This window comes from Typopeltis vanoorti, chromosome 9 (genome assembly GCF_054136105.1).
Source record: "Typopeltis vanoorti isolate ZY-2024b chromosome 9, IOZ_Tvanoo_1.0, whole genome shotgun sequence".
In the NCBI taxonomy this organism is placed as follows: Eukaryota; Metazoa; Arthropoda; class Arachnida; order Uropygi; family Thelyphonidae; genus Typopeltis; species Typopeltis vanoorti.
Window position 1 is genome coordinate 24297196 of NC_143557.1, and position 20156 is coordinate 24317351.

General features: G+C 36.4%; 1 protein-coding gene across 1 annotated transcript in view; it reads left to right on the forward strand.

Moving 5' to 3' along the window:
• The window catches only part of LOC150102928 (DNA excision repair protein ERCC-6-like), a 282232-nt gene that overhangs the window by 177565 nt on the left and 84511 nt on the right, over positions 1–20156 (forward strand). Inside the window, exon 12 of the mRNA XM_090397999.1 lies at positions 6209–6427. Coding sequence (XP_090254125.1) covers positions 6209–6427 — 219 coding nt within the window. The remainder of the gene's footprint in view (positions 1–6208; positions 6428–20156) is intronic.

A 20156-nucleotide genomic window follows, 5' to 3' on the forward strand; every position in this document is an offset into this window, starting at 1 on the left:
ACCAGCTGAATGCACCCCATACCATTACTCCTCCACCATGAAACTTTACTGTGGGTACAACACCTGTGATAACAAGCATTCACCAGGCTGCCTCCACACCCACACCCTGCCATCAGACTGGATACAGGTGAGCCTTGATTCATCGTTCCAGAGGTACCAGTTTTCTGTTGGTGAACTGTCCAGTTCATCTGGTGCTCTTTGCACCAGGCCAGACGAGCCGACTTGTTAGTTGTTGTGATGTTTGGCTTGTGTGCAGCTGCTCACCATGGTATTACTGGTACTCTGGAACTCATTACAGATGATCTGTGTCGATTATAGCTGGCTTTTGCATGCCATCCCCCCCCCCCCCGTCAGTCATGTTTGGCAGTGTCCCTGGGTGTTTCCCTGCACTAACGATGCCAGAACATCTCAATTTGTTGATCACATCACCAACTGTTTATTTTGGATGCTCCAATTGAGTGGCAATGGCACATATGGACATGCCTCCAATGTGACAGCCCTTGATGACACTTCTCTTGAAGTCACTGAGTTCACATCGTGTTGCCGTACCACCTGTATTCAACTGCTACAATGAAATACTGCTTCCTGCTATCTGTACACCAGTTTTTATGTTATTAAGAAACCTGGAATATTCCATAAATTCAAATAGCAGGGGTGTCTGCTCAATTATTGGTGGATAGTGTGTGTATACACACAACACACACACACACACACACACACACATATATATAAACATGTCTGAAGTGTGGCTCAATAGGTGTACCAGTGGTAGTCATTTTTGTGATAGTGTCCTGTGTATTTATTGATGTCAGTGGAAAAATATTGATTTTACTGATTTTTAAAAGGTTACATTTGGTATTGAGGGATGCATTCCAAAAGCACTGTAGTATAGAAGTGGATTTTATTTGTAATGTTATTGGATTATTTTAATTTTGATTTCCAGATAGAATATCTATTTTTTATGTTGCATTTTAATGCATTAAATCACCATGTGTGGAATAATGATAAGATAATTCAAGAATCGCTCTAGAGGAAATTTCTTAGTCATGTTAGGCTTTCAGTAAGCAGCTCAATATTCTCACTGGTGATGTAATTCATCGACCATCTGAACACAATTTTGTTTAGATATAAAGGTATCTGAATTTTAGGCACCAAAATTCAGATACCTTTTTATATATATATATATATATATAAAAATCTTTCTTAATTTTTCTCCATAAAATGTTTTATGATAATTTCTTTATGTGATTCATCTGTATTTTTATTTATTATTTTTTTTTTGTGGCATTTAAAATATTTCAGATTATCACAGAGTTCTTATTTTTCTATCCTTGAATTTAGCTTTGCCACTTGCCTCTTTTGTCATGTTAAATTTCTTTAAAAAAATTGTAATTTTCTTCAAATTAGTTTCTAAGGTTGATTCTTTGTACTATTCCTTATTTTTACTTATTTTTATTTTAAAATTGCTATTCGCATCTGAAAGCTGATAAACATTGATATATTTTTTAAAACACTGATTTATTTATTTTTCATTTCTTCTTTCCATTGGATGCAACTGTTTTTTAGTGTACTTAAATCTACTTTCAGACCTTGATGATCACGCCTTATAAAATTCTCATACACATTCATATATTGGTCCACTTTGATGCAGTCATTATCGAAAGTATACTGGTGTTCAAAACCTAGGATGAACACTATTTCTGAATATTTTAACAACAAATTCAAACAAATCAGCTTGTGGCAATTTGTATAACTGATGATTTTTAGTGGAAAGCAGGTACACATTCCAATTTTCGAATCTTGATGCAAAGGAGGTGACATGGTAGCACTCAGAAGGGTAAAAGGCAGAATCCTTTCTTTTAGTGTTACACAGTGATCAGCATTCATTTTCAAAATTATATGGTCAAAAAAACTATTTCCGCACTACGCTTGTTCCCCAAGAATTTACGGACTACCGAAAATTCACAAAGAAAACACACCGCTAAGGTCTATAGTTGAAAGGATAGATAGCCCAACTTATCACTTAGCCAAAAAATTAGTGGCAACACTCAAGGAGTTGGTAGGTCATTTCCTCTCCTATATCAAAAACACACAACACTTCATAAACATCATCCAAGACATTACATTAGAAAAAGATGATTTATTAGTCAGTTTTGATGTCTCTGCCCTCTTTACGAATGTCCCAATCAATGACACAATCCTTCTTTTACAGAACAAATTCCCTCCAGATATCACGGTACTCTTTACGCATGTATTACGTTCTGGTTATTTTGTATGACAAAACGCTTTCTACCTACAAAAAGAAGGCACAGCCATGGGCTTGCCATTATCCCCCCCCCAGTGGTAACTTTTATGTGGAACATTTTGAGCAACTTGCTTTAGGTTCTTCCCCTTTAAAACCCAAAGTCTGGCTTAGATACGTTGACAATGTTTTCGTGATCTGGTCCCATGGTCGCCAGACACTAGACACATTCCTTAGCCACCTAAACAAACAACACAAATGCATACAGTTCACAAGTGAGATTGAAAAACAGAACACACTTCCTTTTCTAGATACACTTGTCACACGTCTTCCTTCTGGCAATCTTTCCTTCACGGTTTACCGAAAACCGACACATACTGGTCAATATATACACATAAACTCCTACTATCACCCAACACAAAAACTAGGTGTCATCAATACTTTAAAAAACAGCTCTGAAAATCTGTTCCAGTGAACAGGCACAGATGAAAAACGAATTTAAAGTGATCAGCAACAATACTTCCAAAAAAAATGGGTACAGCCAAAACACTATTAACAAAATTCTCTACAAGACCTCAATAAAAAACGAAGACAAACCAGATGACATCAAAACTGTAACCATTCCCTAAATTAAAGGGACATCAGACAACAAACAGAGTACTACAAAAATACAACTTCAAAGCCACCTTTAAACCCCCTGCAATGCAAAACCTTTAAACCCCCACTGGCCTACCCTGGAGTATACCGTATTCATTGCACCTGTAACATACCATATATAGGAGAAACAGGACGCACAATTCTTATCAGACAAAAAGAACATAAACGACACATTAAATATAATTAATTATGGTGAAGCTGGCCTTTCTGATTATGCCCTGAACATCTTACATAGAAAAGCACTAGTTGTCTACATCACACCAAAACATGGTATGAACGCAAATTTAAGGAAGCCTGTGAGATCATTATCAACCACTCCAATCTGAACAATAATGAAGGTCTAAAAATCCCATATGGAAAGCATATATTCGATCCACAGAACCTTCCTCTCTAAGAACAACTATAAACAAGACTGTAGTAAATCCAGGATCCTAAATCAAAAATAACAATTGTAATACTAAAAATAGGGCATCATTGTTACTGAAAGAAAACTATCTATAAAAAAAAATGTTTATTCATGTTATCTTAAATTAAAATCTAGCTTGATGTAAGTTATAATTTTTTTTTTTTTTTTTTTCCCCACTAGAGGTCATGCCAGTAGAATAACATGTGATGAAATCATTGTTTCTCTAGCTTACGGTTTGTAATGCAACTCAGCTTGTCTTGTATATTTGTATATGCTCCAGATGATGATCTTGATATGAAGATCGAAACGTCGGGATAATAAAAAGAGTTAATTATAACAACATTATAAAATCCATAATTTCAAAAATGAAGGGTAAAAGGCAGAAGGCTGCACTAAGCAAATCATGTTTGAAGGAAACCCTTTCGTAAAGGAATAAAGTTACAAACTTGGATATCTTGTCAGAGACATCATCTAGATAATTTCATGCAAGGAAGAATTAGTGGAAAGCTTGAAGAAGGCTGCAGAATTACTGATATTGCCAGAGAGTTTGGAATCTCACATATCATTGTATTCAGGCTCTGGACAGCGTTTCAAACTGCATTCCAGACATTTGCTAAGAGGTCGGTCTCACTCTACCATGGAGCATGAAGACAGATTTTTGATTATAACAGGAAAATATAATCAACACACCAATCCAGGTCAGCTTCCAAGTTGGCTCCATTCAAGCACAGGTACGTGGATATCTCTACAAACTGTGGAAGATGTCTGTGACAATAGGCCTATATGACCAATGTCTTGTAGTCCACATCCCTTTATCCATAGCTCATCACAGAGCATATTTTCAGTGGTGTTGTATCCATAAAAATTTGACAAGACACCAGTGGGCTAATGTACTTCTTACAAATGAGTCATTTTGGTCTTTCCTCTGATTCTAGACAACACTTGATCTGCTGTGAGAATGTTCTTGAAAGGAATGGATACAGTAGTGTCATAGTTTGGAGAAAGATCAGCTCCTTCCTCTCTCTCTGCCTGGTTACAAAGTACCCTGTTCCTGTAAGCTGGCATACTTTGGACTGACAGGCAGATCAGCATCCATCTGTCTGGAGGAACACAAGTCTTACATCTGTAAACACAATTATGATCATTCAGGCTTGGCTGACTATGTTTTGGACACCACCCACAGGGTGTCATGGAAGAAAACCACCATGCTCCACCACAGCAAATTCAAGAAAGAGAGACTATTCTTAGAAGCAGCAGCAGCTCTCAGAAACCAACCAAATCTTAATAAACACGGTTGCATTAAGCTTCCGAAGATTTGGGAAACACTCATCACCAGAGGTCCCACCTTACATTCCAGGCCACCTACAACTGCCCTTAGAGGGCACTCCACCTAGATTGGACTTTAGTCAAATATTAATCAAGGTAACAAACTACTCAGTTTGTTTCTGATACTCCTAGCATTCTTGTACAGAATAATAAATTACTTGCATGCTCTTTTGCATACACTTGTCTGCAAGTGTATGCAAAAGAGCCCACCCACGTGGTTGGGCTTAGTATTGTTTGTTATTTGTGTTATGTTACATTATTTTTTTTGTAATCGCCGTAGATGTCCTAGTGACTAGGACGAAATATAGGGAGTATTAAATTCTATTTTAATCCTTTTTGAGTGTTGTAAAAAAAAAAAAATCCATTATGCCTCCAACATGATGTCCTCACAGCACTTAAGCCTCTACACATGGAATCATGAGTTGACAAGCTACCCAATCAATGTTCAGATAATTAAAGTACCCCATCATGATTACTCTTTTCGCGCCCATTGTATTTGTTTGTTGATGCATTTCTTCATCACTAGCAACCGATCCACCAGGTCTGTAACAACACCCCACTGTGTATTTAATCTTGTTAGACTACACCTCACACCAGATGGCTTGAAACTCACTGTCTCATGAAAAATTGTTACTTGTATTAGTCATAGGTCTGAACTATAACTGATTTATAACTGGATTCAAGACAGTTGATATCATTAGCAGCACACCCCTCCTCTCCTATCCTGTTTATCCTTTTTAAAAATACTGTACTCTTTGCACTCGATATTAGCACGTCTGCTTCTGATAGCCAGGTCTCACTAATGCCTACAATATGAGGTCCCTACAGTATATTAATCAAGGTAACAAACTCTACTCAGTTTGTTTCTGATACTCCTAGCATTCTTGTACAGACATAATAAATTACTTGCATGCTCTTTTGCATACACTTGTCTGCAAGTTATCAAACTGCATGACACAGTCTGACAACTCGCAGATCTCTGTTCTTATCTAGATCCTTACTTATGCAGACGTTGTTGCACATGCTTGATAGGTCCAAACAAGATGAACACAGAATCATTCTCTCTCTCTCTTCATAATCATTTCCATAATAATAACCATTTCCGTCATTAACAGATACCTAACATTGTTGCTCTTACACACAAATTCTCACAATTCCTCCCATCAGAATTCAGTTTCCCTTACTCTCAGTGTTAGCTCTTATATCAAGTAATTTTTCAAGACTCCTGATACCAAACACATTCAAGTGTAGGTTGTCCCTCTTATACATATCCAATCTTCCCTCGAACTCACTAAACAAACACATCCAAAAACTCGCATCCATTGAATCATTTTCCATCATAGCCCTTCATCTTAATTCATTTTTATCATATCGATATAATATTATAATATACTTGCTATTTTCACTTTCTCTTCAATATGTCTGATTAATAAATGTTCTATTTACTTAACTATATAAAATTTATGAAGAAAAACTTTTCACTTTTTTTTTTGTATGTTTCAAAAATGTTTTTTTTTTTTAAATTAAGTAACATGTATCTAAACGATCACTGAAAATTACTTACTACAAAATTTTAGATTTTTGTTGGACTAATAAATCTACGAAAGATTTGCAACCATCCTGATATTTTCACTGGAGGACCAAAAATATTCAAGGATACAGATCTAACAACTTTAAGTAAAGATATGCAATATGGATATTATAAAAGATCTGGAAAAATGATTGTCATCGAAGCTTTACTAAGACTTTGGCACAAACAAAGGCATAGAGTTCTTCTGTTCACACAGAGTAGGCAGGCAAGTATTCTTTTGTTTATTTACTGAGTCTAAATTTATTCTCAGATCAGTTCTCTAACTTTAGTTGGAAAGAGCAAACACTGGCATATCTATGAAGATTTCAAATCTTTGTTAGCTCTCATTCCCGCTGAGCATACCAATGTGTAATGCATACCATGTGGGCACTTGCTTGATCTTTCTGTATCAGGTGGACTAATTTTTACAAATCTCTTCACATTTACAGAACCTTGGTGTAATTTTTTTCTTTAGTTAGAAATTTTGTAAACAATAAGTAGTTTTTGAACTAACTGAATGATGCACTTTTATAGATAAATGCTCACAAAAGTAATATTATATTACAAATATGCCAATAATTAAAACTATTTAATTTTTTTAAATATTTATTATTGGAATCAGTTGGTTTTTGTGTCAAATAAAATATTTATGTATGCATAAACAAGACTATGGTTTTATAATTATAGTAACCTTTGCAAAGCAATAAGATTTAAAAAAAAAAAAAAAAAAGGCAGTTGTTGCACTAATGAGCATTTTTCTAATAGACTGTTGAATGGTTTAGTTCTCCCCTCCTCTCTTCAATACAGTCACTGAACACAATAAAACATTATGTACATGACATGTTGCTGTTACTATGCTTTTTTATGAGTTTTTAAATCTGTTTTTGGTTCATCTAAAGAAAATTCAAAATTCTGTAATATGGCAAAACTTTGAATTTTGAATGTTGCATTGAACTTTGGATCTGTGCTTCTACAATGCATACCTGATTTATGCCATGCCTAGATGAATGAATCTTGTGCAAATTTAACTTAAGGGAACAGAAAATAAGGTAATTTACTTATATATAGTCAGTTGGATTTGCTCCTCCCACTGCTAAGATTCAAATATATACAGACATTGTTTGTTACTGCTTATGCATTTTATGTGTGTTTGCTTTATACATTTTCTGTTCTCTTAAGTTAAATTTGCATGGGATTCTTGGCTAGAGTTAACAGACTTATTGAGTATTCATTTTTCTATATCAAATCTCTTTCCCTCTCTATAACTTTTTCTTTTTTCTTGCCACAAACTCCACTCATGCATGTGCGATACTTGTATCTTTGTTAATTTAATACCACCCAGATATGGAAGTTCTCTTATTGGTTAATTGTTGGTTAATTGGTTAATTATATATCCTGAAACTAATAAATCCTTTTGTCTCTATATTAGCTTTAGATCCAACTGAAAGGATATGATTCAATTTGTGGCTTGCCCACCTGATATGCAGAGAAAGCATAAGACAGTTTCTCAAATTCCATTCTATGAGTGTATCATGCTTATCATCATAAATGTGTTGAAATGAAAGACTCTCTCTCTCTCTCTAAGCAGATGCTTCATGTAAGACACTAATTGTGCTCTTGGAGGTGTTTACCATAAATTCCTCTCTGCTTAAAATTCCATATTTACAATGGTTTCCTTTTGTCTTTTCAGATGGCTAGTAATTATATTGAAAGAATATAAGTTGTAAATGCATGGGTGTGGGCATCTTGTTGCCATTATGTTTTTTCCACCTTCCTGTAAGTTGTATGTATGTGAGTACTTTCAAATGTATGGTCAGAGATCAGCAAGTTTCAAAATCTGTTTTACATCATCAAACTGAAGTTATAAAAGTTATATTAATTGGGATGATTTCAAATTTTGTCTTACTCATTGATTGTTTCTCTGGAAAGGAAATTTATATGTACCTTATCTCATAGCTCACTGATATGGGGGGGGGGGGAAATAGACATTAGAAAAGAAAGTTTGTTATATCACCTTACTGAATAGAAACCTTTCCTTTTGCATTGAAATTCATAAAATCAGTCACATGAAATACTGGTGATACTACTACTTCTTTTTTTTTTTAAGTTAGTGAGAGCAAATAATGCTAAACAGCTAATTGATTTTATATTCAAAATGCAACAAGATCTTTCTCACTAACAAAAATAAAATTAAAATTGCACCAGAGTTATATTTAATTTTAGTCTGTTGCAAGTCCTTTATTTTTTTGGAGATAGTACGATAATTTATATAAAAAAATCTGAATTTTGTTTTTTAATATTTAAATTGGGCCTATACTAATTATGTTCTGATATTTTCTTGAATATGCATGTCCTAATTATCTCCACAGGTTTAATTGTTTATCTCCCATTTATGCATATTTTTAAAATTTAATCCACATAAATGCCTTACAAATGGTTCAAGTTCTGGTCAATCACTTATTTCAACATTTCTTTTCTCTGTCCTGAAATTATTTAGGATTACCATTCAATATATTTTTTATGATCCTCATTACCTGGTGTTTAGATATCACATGGCAATCTAACACAGATGACTTCATGACTGGTTTCTGATCATCAGTTACTTCCAGATCAGTCTTATATTTTGTTACATGGCTGATTTGATCAGTTTGTACATTTCAACTCTTCTAATGCACCCTTAACTGTATCCATATGCTTATATCTTGGTCTTCCTCTGGGTCTTTTTCCTGCTATTTTTGCTTAAAACACATTTTGCAGATCCTTCCTCTCTCATTGTGCTTAAGAACGTCATCTTAATTACCATATTTGCTGGCATATAAGATGCACTTTTTTTCTTTGAAAATAGGTCTGAAAAACAGGGTGTGTCTTATACGCCGATACTCAGTTTTTTATTACTTTCATTTCTTGAAATTTTCTCTGTTCTGAGTTATGTGATTTCTTTCTTGCTTCCTTGCAGTGTGTGTTATGTATTCCAGTTACTGGAATATATTCTAGTATTCCAGTTATGGATAGATAACATTTGGTCTAGGCGCTCTGGCAGACTGTTGAAGAAGCCTGCCTTGCTACTATGGGATCAGTTTCGTTCTCACAGAAGAGAAGATGTTAAAAATAAACTCAAGGAATTGAAAACTCAATTAGCTGAGTTTTCCAGGAGGTCTAAGTAGTCAGCTTCAACCTTTAGATGTCTGTATTAATAAATCATTTAAGGGATTTATGAAGGAGAAGTGGAACACTGCATCCAGAAGACTGCTGGATGCAGTCCTCAGATTCTGAGGTTACGCCATCAGGAAGAAGGAAGAGGCCTAGCATTTTGCAAGTTTGTGAGTGGGTCAAAGCTTCATGGGATGCTGTGAAAACTGAGACATTAGCAAAAATCATTTAAGAAGTGTGGCATTAGTAATGCACTGGATGGTACAGAGGATAATTTGTTGTATGAAGACTCAGATTCTGATTTTAAAGAGGTTTCAAGCGTGTCTTCATTTAGCTCTGGAGATGAATTTCTGGGTTTTGACGAAGAAGATTAAAAGGTGGGTACTCTTTCCTAGTTAGAGTAGGTCTTTGTTGAAAGTAGACTTACTTATTACCTTATATTTGAAATACTGTAAATTCATTATAATATTCAGTGATAAAGTTTTTTTTTCCTAAAAAATGTGTACAAAAAAGTGGGTGCATCTTATAGGCCGGTGCGTCTTATATGCCGGCAAATATGGTACTTCTATTTACACATTCTTGAATATTAATTATGCCAACATCTTTGTAATGTTAGCCTAATTAATTAAGCAAAGGTCATTTCACACCATCACCCATTATAAAAATAAGTATGATTAAAACATTATTAGATAGTGCATGCAATATATCCAGTATATCAAAACCCAGGAATGAAGAACTGCACTACCTGAGGCATACTCTTATCCTCAGTGGATATGAACTCAAGATGATCAATAAAATGTTTAATACGCCTTCACAACTCCTCTACATAAGATTTTAAAAATACAGTTATGCTACCTTACATCAAGAATATTACAGACAAATCAACTTTGAAAGCCTGTATAGCTCAGTGGATGTGGCGTTTGCACACTACGGCGCTTTACCGCATGAAGGAAGACTTTGTTTCAAATCTAGTTGTCAACTAGAGGAAATTTTTCTGAACCTTTTTTTGACCGGTTCCCAAGTTAGTCGATCTCTGGCATGGGCAAGCGGTTTTTTTGTCCCGTAAACTCAAAAAAAGGAACCATAGAACCCACATTATTTCAGACATTAAATATATTGTGTTAGGGTTAAGGACCACGAGATGGTGATGCTTTGCCAACAAAGTTAGATAGGGCTAAATGACCTTGCCTACTCCATATACGGGAATAAAAAAGGCGTTAGCTGATAGACTGATTTAGCTGAAGTCAACTTTGTTCCATGATTACAGCATAAAGTTTTTTTTTTTTTTTTTTTTTTTCCTTGTATGAAATCTCTCGGTTCTTACATTCCACCAAAATCATTCCAGGCATTTATGAGATTCATTGCCCTTGTGGCATTTGCTGTGTAAGCCAGATCGATAGGTCTGGGGAGATTTGCATGTCGATGGCATAAATAAGGTTTGGCATCCCATACAACAAACACAGGCCATCATGTAGCTTGGCAAGAAACAAAAAATGCCATAGATTGATCATAATTATTTTGCAAGAAAGTTCAAGGAAGCATCTGAAATGCTGCAGATCTCCACATATATAACAAAAATCAAGGCTTAAATCCTACTCCAAGTTTGGTCTGCTTTCATTAAAAATCTAATTACCACAGACCTTTAATATGACATGTGCCATGCTACAGAACATAACTTTTGTTAGTATCCCTGATGATGCAAGTCTGGTGACTTACAAAACTGTAGAGCTCTATTGTTTATGTTATATGTCTAAAAGCATGTGTTCCCAATACCAAAATTTTTCTACAAAATAGTCAAGGATATTTGAGGAAAGCATTGTCAAACTGTATACCTCAGAGTCAGTAAGAGAAATCAAGCAGGACATATATGGATAAGTAGCATCATTTAGTGGGAGTTGCATAAAAAGAAAAAATTGTTTAGGGAACATGAAGAGAAAGGTGATCAGCAAGCTCATGAGCAGAACTAGGCTCAGGCAAGAAAGATGCCCAGGAAAGAAAAGTAATCTAGCTGAACAAGCTAAAGAAAATTCCAGAGTTCTTTCATTGTGTAGCAAGTCAAAGGAAGAATGACTATAGAAGGATAACTTTAATGTGTGGTGAAGGGAGGTTAGGTTAGAGCAGAGAAAATAGTTTAGTTATTGAGTGATCATTTTGCAAGGGTGTACCATCTAGATTGAGATATTCCAAGAGTTGAGAATCCATAGTGCATCAAGCCATAATTTCAAACACTTAATATCTACAGTATGTACAATGAATGTAGTAACACAATGGAGACAGGACCAAACAAATGAGGGAATAAAGCAGCCAAGAAATAAAGAAAAAAAGGAAAGAAAGATGTAAAGAAGATAAATATTTTACTTTATATTTAATATTTTGTATTCTTCTTCTTTAGCTAGTTGAGCCTCCGAGGTTCTTAGCTGCATGCACCAGCTTCTTCCATTCCTTTCTGTCTTGAGCTTTTTCATTCCAGTTCTGAATTCCCATCTCATCCAAGTCTTCTTGGATATTATTCTCCCAATGCATCTGCAGTCTACTCTGGGTTTGCTTTCCATCACGCTTCATCTTGAATGATTGTTTAGCCATTCTCTCCTCACCCATTCTTTCCATGTCCAAACCATCTCAATTTGCTTGCTCAAATCTCATCAGTTAGAAGTGGGGATCTATAGAGTTCATGTAGTTCTTAGTTATGTCTTCTTCTCCATTCACCTGTTGTGTTGATTTTATTTTCAAAGATCTCCAATGCTTTTGCATCTTGGTTTGTTATGTTCCAGGTTTCTGCTCTATACAAAACAATAAGTCTGTTATAAGTTCTGTTTTAACTCTGCTTGATGGAATTTTGGAAGATAATAAATGATGTAGTGAATGATAAGATCTATTGGAGGCATGTATTCTAGCTTTAATTTCTGTACTACTTTTATTATCCTGAGTAATCAATGTGCCAGATATTTGAAGGAGGTGGCACTTTTAAATTTCTGGTTATCAATGATAAAATGTTAATTTTCCCCTTGATTGTAATCTCTGATACATTTAAATGTTCAGTTTTATTTAGTAGGATTAATTGTAATCCTGGTTTTTCAGCAGCAATTTTGAGTTTTCTAAATGTTGTTCTAATGTCTTTAGCATTTTCTTCAACAAGTCGTATATCATCTTCGTATCCTAATATTACTATTCTGTTTATGTTATTTTTAGAATTTCTTGAATACATTTTTCTAATGCTAAATTAAAAATGATGGGCGAAAGAGCATCTCCTTGTTTCAATCCTGTCTTATATCAAAAGGTGCAGATCTAATTCCATTAGCTAATACCATGCTTCGGCTGTCAATGGTGCAAATTTTGATTAGCCGTATTATCTTATGAGGATAATACGATATTTTTCTCACCATAATGTAAGATTCTTTTTAGCATAATATTAGATAAAATTTTGTAGCCTGCTGACAGTAATGACATTCCCTTGTAATTTTCACATTCATATTTGTTTCCCTTTTTATAAACTGAAATGATTAGTGATTCTTTCTATTCTGTGACTATCTTCTTTTTCCCATATTAAATTTACCAGCATATGTATAAAAAAAAAAAAAAAAAAATCAGCTAACGCCTTTTTATTCCCGTATACAGGAGTAGGCGAGGCCATTTAGCCCTATCTAACTTTTGGAGACTGAGTGGGCAGTTCAATCTCCACTGGTACCCAATCAGAGACAGATGGCCCAAAGCTATCACTAATTAAGCGGTACGCAGTGAAGAGAGACGGCTCAAATGTGCCGCCATCTCCTGGTCCCTAACCCTAACACAATATATTTAATGTCTGAAATAATGTGGGTTCTACGGTCGATTTTCTTGAGTTTACAGGACGAAAAACCCGAGTTTCCGGGAGGAAAAACCTGCTTGCCCGTGCCAGAGATCGACTAACTCGGGAACTGGTCGAAAAAAGGCTTAGAAAAATTTCCTCTAGTCGCCGACTAGACTCGAAATGAAGTCTTCCTTCGTGCGGCCAAGCGCCGTGGTTGGCAAATGCCACTTTTTTAAAAAATCAGCTAACGCCTTTTTATTCCCGTATACGGGAGTAGGCGAGGCCATTTAGCCCCATCTACTGGTGTATGTGGATGTGGCAAACGCCACATCCACTGAGCTACACAAGCTCTATGTATTTGAGTGGTTAATTCATTATCTCCATATTTAATGAGTTCGGTTGGTATTCCACCAGTACCTAGTACCTTATTGTTTTTGAGCAGCTTTATGCTTTCCTCTACTTCAGCTAGGGAAGGTTTAATTTTTGGTTAACAAGCATGATGACTATAAGGTTCATCACAATTTAGGAGTATGTTAAAATATTTTCTCCAGCTGTTTGCTATTTCATCTCTAACGGCTAGTATTTGTCCAGTGCTGTTATTTCCATATGTGGGACTGTTTTTTGATTTTTAGTTTCACGGAAAAATTTTCTGGAACTATTTACTGTAAAGTATTTCTGGATTTTTTCAATCTGTTCACGAAAGAATTTTAATTTCTGTTGTCTTATTAATTTATTGGCTTCTTTGCTGCTCTCTCTATATCTCAGAGAGGCATGAATATCAGCTGTAAGCCACATGCTTCTATCTGTTTTCTTTACTGCCTTTTCATATTCTTCATTGAACCATTTTTTACGCTGTGTTTTACTTTGAATTCCAATTGAATTTTATGCTGCTACTTTTATGCTATTCTTAATATGATTCCAGATGTTTTCAATATTTTCATTCTCGTTCACTTATATATTTTTCAATTTCTGTTTTAATTCACACTCATATTTCTTCTCTCTCTCTTCTGTTATATCTAATTTCTTAATGTTTCTTGGTGTTTTTTGTTGATTTATTGGTGTTTTGGATTCAATTTAATGGACTTAAGTGTGTAATTTTGTTATATTATTGGAGCTTTATTAGCGTGGTTAGTGTACAAAAGTGTTTTATAACATAATCTGTGTCGGGAAGTCGCCGCTAGATGAATTCGTAATGTGTAGTGTTCGTGCAAGCTCCAGATAAGATAAGTATCATTTCAGTTATCGATACAAATTACTTAATATTGTGTAGTTTTGTTTTGTTTGCCTTACGTATTTTAGTGCGTCTATTTTTGGTGTGTTATAACATATAATTTGACAAAACACGTTGCAAATAATTATGGCACCTGTGCGAAGGAAAATGGCGGCCAGTAATGAAGGTTCGCCATCGTTATCAAAGAACGGTAGCATAAGAGAAATGAGTCAGTGTACTAGCTGTGAAATGTACGCTTTGCGGAGTGCGGTCGGAGTGTGGTTAGATGATAATAAAGGATTGAATGTGTGTAGAAAATGTAGGGAGAATGAGGAATTGAAGTGTATTTCGGATCGCGAGTGTGATATTTTTGTCAACCTTCAGAATGAAGGAAATAGGGATATGACAAGAAACGGCATGGTTGTACATGAAAATTGTGAGAGTGTGAATGTAGAAAGTGTGAACGAAAGTATAAATGGTTTCTCAGAGAACAAAAAAGATGAGATAGATGCATTGAGTGAGATCGTGTTGTTGAATAGTGTGATAGAAAGAGCAAAACAGCAGCTAGAGTGCATGAACAAAAGTAGACTGAATGAACCAACCAATAATAAAAGGTATGACAGGAAAAATAGACGTATGAATGTGAACATGAACAAAATGAAGGATAGAGTGCTGTATGGAGACTTGTTAGTACGAGGTGTGTTAGTAGAGGATTTGACAAAATCGTACCAACCTGGAGTGACCATAAAGGACGTAACTGCGTCTATTAGAGAGCAAAAGGAAAGGGTGAAAGAAATGATTGTTGTGGCAGGTACGAATGATTTGAAAGGAGATAAAATGGAAATGATAGAAGACCTGAATGAATTGTTTGAGGTAGCAAAAGAAAAGAGTGAGAGAGTTAGAATGATTAGTCTTTTGCCACGGTATGACAGTGAAATGTTTAAAAGGAGGGCTATAATTGCGAATGACTTTATGCATGGGTTATGTATGACGAGTGGTGTGGAATTTGTGGATGTGTGGAGTGAGTTTGATGGGCGAAAGGATCTATATAAGATGGATGGCTTGCATTTGAATGGTTACGGTGTAAGAAGACTTGAGAAAGTGTTGCTGAATGTAGTGGATGTGCAAATTCAGGGAAACTCGATTTGTTAGGCGGGGGGGGGAGTAGAGATACAGTCCTTATGGAGGCAGTTGAATGTAAGAACGAATATAATATGCCAGAGCAAATAAGGACAACAAATCTGAGTGGGATAGTTAATATACGGCATCAAGGTAGGGTTGGGGCTAATGGGGGTCTTAAATTTATGTACACTAATACTAGGAGTATTAGGAACAAGAAGGAAGAGTTTTTGGCCATGGTTGGCACTTCCAGACCACAGGTTATAGGTATTAGTGAAACATGGCTGACTGTAGATGATATAGCTAGTGGGATTGAATGTGATGGGTATAGTGTGTTCAGGAATGACAGAGAGAATAAAATGGGGGAGGAGTATTGTTGATGATAGTTGATGAGCTCCAGCCAAGGAGAATAGAAGTTGAATTGCAGGATAGAGAAAAGAGCACATTTGAGGCCATTTGGTGTGAGATTGTGGCTAGCAGAACTAAATATACAATTGGGTGCTGCTATAGACCAGGTGATGGAAAAGATGGTGGTGACAGTATGCACAAGCAAATAGAAGAAATGGGTGGAAGGAGGGTGATTATTATGGGAGATTTCAACTACGGTCGCATTGATTGGAGTGATGAGAGGACACACGGGAGGAAGGAACTGGATTTTATGCGGTTATTAAGGGATAACTATCTGCGACAGCATGTGATGGAAAATACTAGGGGTCAGAGAGTGCTTGACCTAGTAATTACATCTGAGGATTTGGCTGTAATAAATATGACCACATTGCCACCAATCGGTGAGAGTGATCATAGGGTCTTAACTTGGGAGGTGGCTAAAGGTGTAGAATTTTCAATTAAGACAGGGTACATGTGGAATTATCGGGCTGGAAAGTATGACAAGCTTAGGGGTTTGATTGGTTCAGTGCCGTGGCATGTACAACTGCAAGGACTAGAAGTTGATAGTGCATGGGAGGTAGTTAAGAAGTGCTTGCATGAAGCAATGGCTGAGTGTATACCTAGAGTCCGAATAATAAATCAAGTAAGGGTTAAATGGATGAATAACACCATTAAGCTTGAGTTGCAAAAAAAAAGAAACAACTATGGAGGGAATTTAAGGAGAAGGGTGACCGGCAGGCACATGAACGGTATAAAGCGCAGGCCAGAAGGGTAACGAGTGTGGTAAGAAAAGCAAAAAAGGATTGCGAAAGAACATTGGCCATGCAGGCTGAAGAGAATCCTAAACATTTTTTTCAATATGTTGCAAGTAAAAGAAAAAATGTATATGGCAGATTGATTTTAAAGAATGCCGATGGTAGGGAGGTAACTGAATCAGTTGAGATACTGAGTGAGCACTTTGCAAAAGTATATCATCCAGGTGGTGACATTGCAGAAACGAATAAACCAGTAGATTATATGGGAATTGTGGTTAATGAAGTGGAGGTGAGTAGTCTATTGCATAACCTCAGTGTCAATACATTTGTGGGATTGGATGGTATACCAGCTCGTGTTGTATGAGAAGCAGCTAAAGAATTGTCAGTACCCTTGACCATATTGTTTAATTTGAGTCTCGGGTCTGGGTTAGTCCCGAGCGGGTGGAAAGAGGGGAAAATAGTTCCACTGCATAAAGGTGGTTCCAAGACTGCTGTTGTAAATTACCGACCGATTAGCATATCAGGAATCATTGTCAAGGTCTTAGAGAAATTAGTCAAGAAAAGAATACAGGATTGGATAGATGAAAATGGGATATTGTATGGGGGACAACATGGTTTTGTGAAAGGTAGATCATGCCTCAGTAACTTGCTCACGTTTTATAACACAGTGACGGCTGAACTGGATAGGGGTAAAGAGTTTACAGTGATACTACTGGACCTTGCCAAGGCCTTTGATAGGATACCACATGGAACCCTAATCAGTAAACTGGAGCAGATGGGTATTGATATAGGGTTGGTGAGATGGATAAGAGGGTGGTTGAAGGAGAGATATCAAAGAGTGGTTTATTCAGGAGTGGAGTCTAAAAGACGTCTTGTGACTAGTAGAGTGCCACAGGGCTCTGTTCTTGGACCACTGCTTTTCAATTTGTTCATCAATGATATTGGAAAGGATCTGAGAGGAAGTATTCACTTGTTTGCTGATGATGCAAAGTTGGGTAGAGCAATTGTGAGTGCACAAGATGTCAAAATTTTACAGGATGATTTGGATAGTTTGGAGGACTGGGCTAGGAAAAATGGATGTCAATTTAATGTGGCAAAGTGTAAGGTTATGCACTTTGGGGTGAAAAGAATAGCAGCAGTATATCGCATTGGTGGAGTCGTACTCCAGGAGATTGATGAGGCCAGGGATTTGGGAGTGTTGGTGGATAGGGAGTTGAAGTTTAGGGGGCACATTGCAAAAGTAACTAAAACAGCTCACCAAATCACTTGGCTTCTGAAAAATACTTTAACATGCAGAGACGAACAAGTTGTTGTTCCTCTGTATCGAGCCTTGATAAGACCCCATATGGACTTCTGTGCCCAGCTATGGGCACCAGGGTTTCTTTGTGATGGGGAGGAAGTGGAGAGGGTCCAGAGACGAGTGACCAAGATGATAGCAGGTCTGTGGAATGAACCTTATGAGAATAGGTTGAAGATTTGTGGGTTGCAGAAATTGGACGATAGGCGAAGGAGGGGTGATATGATTGAGACATTCAAATTACTGAAGGGTTTTTATAAGATTGATCCAGAAGATATTTTTGATAATATGACTGGTGGTTGGAGGACTAGGGGCCATGCATGGAAGCTGGGCAAGAGCGTGGTTGACAAGGGTGTTAGAGCTAGGTTCTTTACTTGGAGAGTGGTAAATAAGTGGAATAAGCTTCCAGAGTCTGTTGTGGGTGCTACGACCGTGAATGAGTTCAAGGCAAGGTATGATAGATACTGTGTGAATGTTGAATAGTTGTTCTTGACATGATGTTAGGGCCTCCCTCGATGAGTCTTTCGACTCCTTGGAGTTTCCCCGAACAATAATAATAATAATAATAATAATAATAATATTGTATCTGAGTTGATTTGCATGTAGTGAAAAATATTCTGTTTATTTTAATCTTAAGTAAGGCACCAATTAAAACATGGTCACTATCACACCCAACTCCTCTGAAACTCCAGATATTTTGAAAGCAGTTTCTGTGTCTTTTACTGATTACATATGGTCTATTTGATTGAATGCATGACCATCAGGAGATTTCCATGTTTGTTTGTGTATATTCTTCCTCATAAACATAGTGCTGCTTATTATAGTGCTGCTTATTATTAAATTTCTGTATGTGGGCAAATTAATTAATCTTTCTCCATTAATACAGGGTGGACCAAAAGTCACGAAGGGGTTTGAAGTTTTAATAACTTTTTTAATTAATTTTTTAAAATTTTTCTTTAAAATTTTATAAAGAAGACCTTGGAGATTAATTAACCATGGAAAAATTCATGACCGAACAGCAAACACAAATTGTGAAATTTTACTATCAAAACCAAGGATCAATAATTCTGACCCAACAAGCATATCGTCACCATTACGGCATGAGAAATTCTCCAAGCGAATCAATGATTAGATGTTTGAACTGGTCATGTTGAGGAACAGGGTTCAGTAAGTGACCTTCCACGAAAAGGCAGACCTCGCTCGGTTAGGAACAAAGCCACAGTTGAGCGTGTAAGGTAGAGTGTTGTGGAAGACCAGAGCACATCAACTTGAAGGTGGTCTGGACAGGTTGGAGTCTCTCGGACATCACTCCGGCATATTCTGAAAACCTTGAACCTGTTTCTGTATAAAATCCAGTTGGTGCAACAGCTGAAGCCACCAGATTTCACCCACAGATTTCAATATGCAGTCAGATTTCAAGAATTAGCAAGGAGAGATCCCAGATTTATCCACAAGCTGATAATGTCAGATGAAGCACATTTTCATTTAAATGGCTTCATTAACAAACAAAACTGCAGGATTTGGGATTCGGAAATTCCTAGGGCAATTCACCAAAGGGAATTGCACCCCCTTAAGTGTACGGTCTGGTGTGGGAGTGACGTCAGAAGAAGTGATCGGACCTTACTTTTTTGAAGACCACGTTGGAACCTTGTCAGTGTTACAGGAGATGAATATCAGTCTGCGATTGAAAATTTCTTACTTCCAGCAGTTCACGATAAACATGACATGTGGTTCCAACAGGTTGGAGAGACAGCTCACACAGCAAGGGCCACAATCAAACTGCTCAGGCAAATTTTTGAGGGAAGATTAATTTCCTGCGGTTGCGACATAAGCTGGCCATCATGTTCTTCAGATCTGATGACTCTTGATTTCTTCCTATGAGGCTGTCTCAAAGAAAGAGTTTACGTTAACAAGTCTCAGACACTCCAACAGCTGAAGAACAATATTCAGACCGAAATCAGAGCACTGGAACCTGAAACACCTAAGAGGTTTCGTAAAAAACGAAACATCTTAGGTGTTTCATTTAAAAAAACTTTTGGCCACCCTGTATTTGTCTCTTCATGAAGGCTTTGGTTTCCAATACGTGTTTTTTTTTTTTTTTTTTTTTTTTCATAAATTTCTTCTTTTCCAATTTTTGCATTGAAATCACCTAATATAATTATTATAACCAGCTGGGGAATTTTTTTCTAGAATTAATTCCAACTTTTCATAGAATTCATCTTTTATTGACTCTTCTGCAGCTTTTGTACA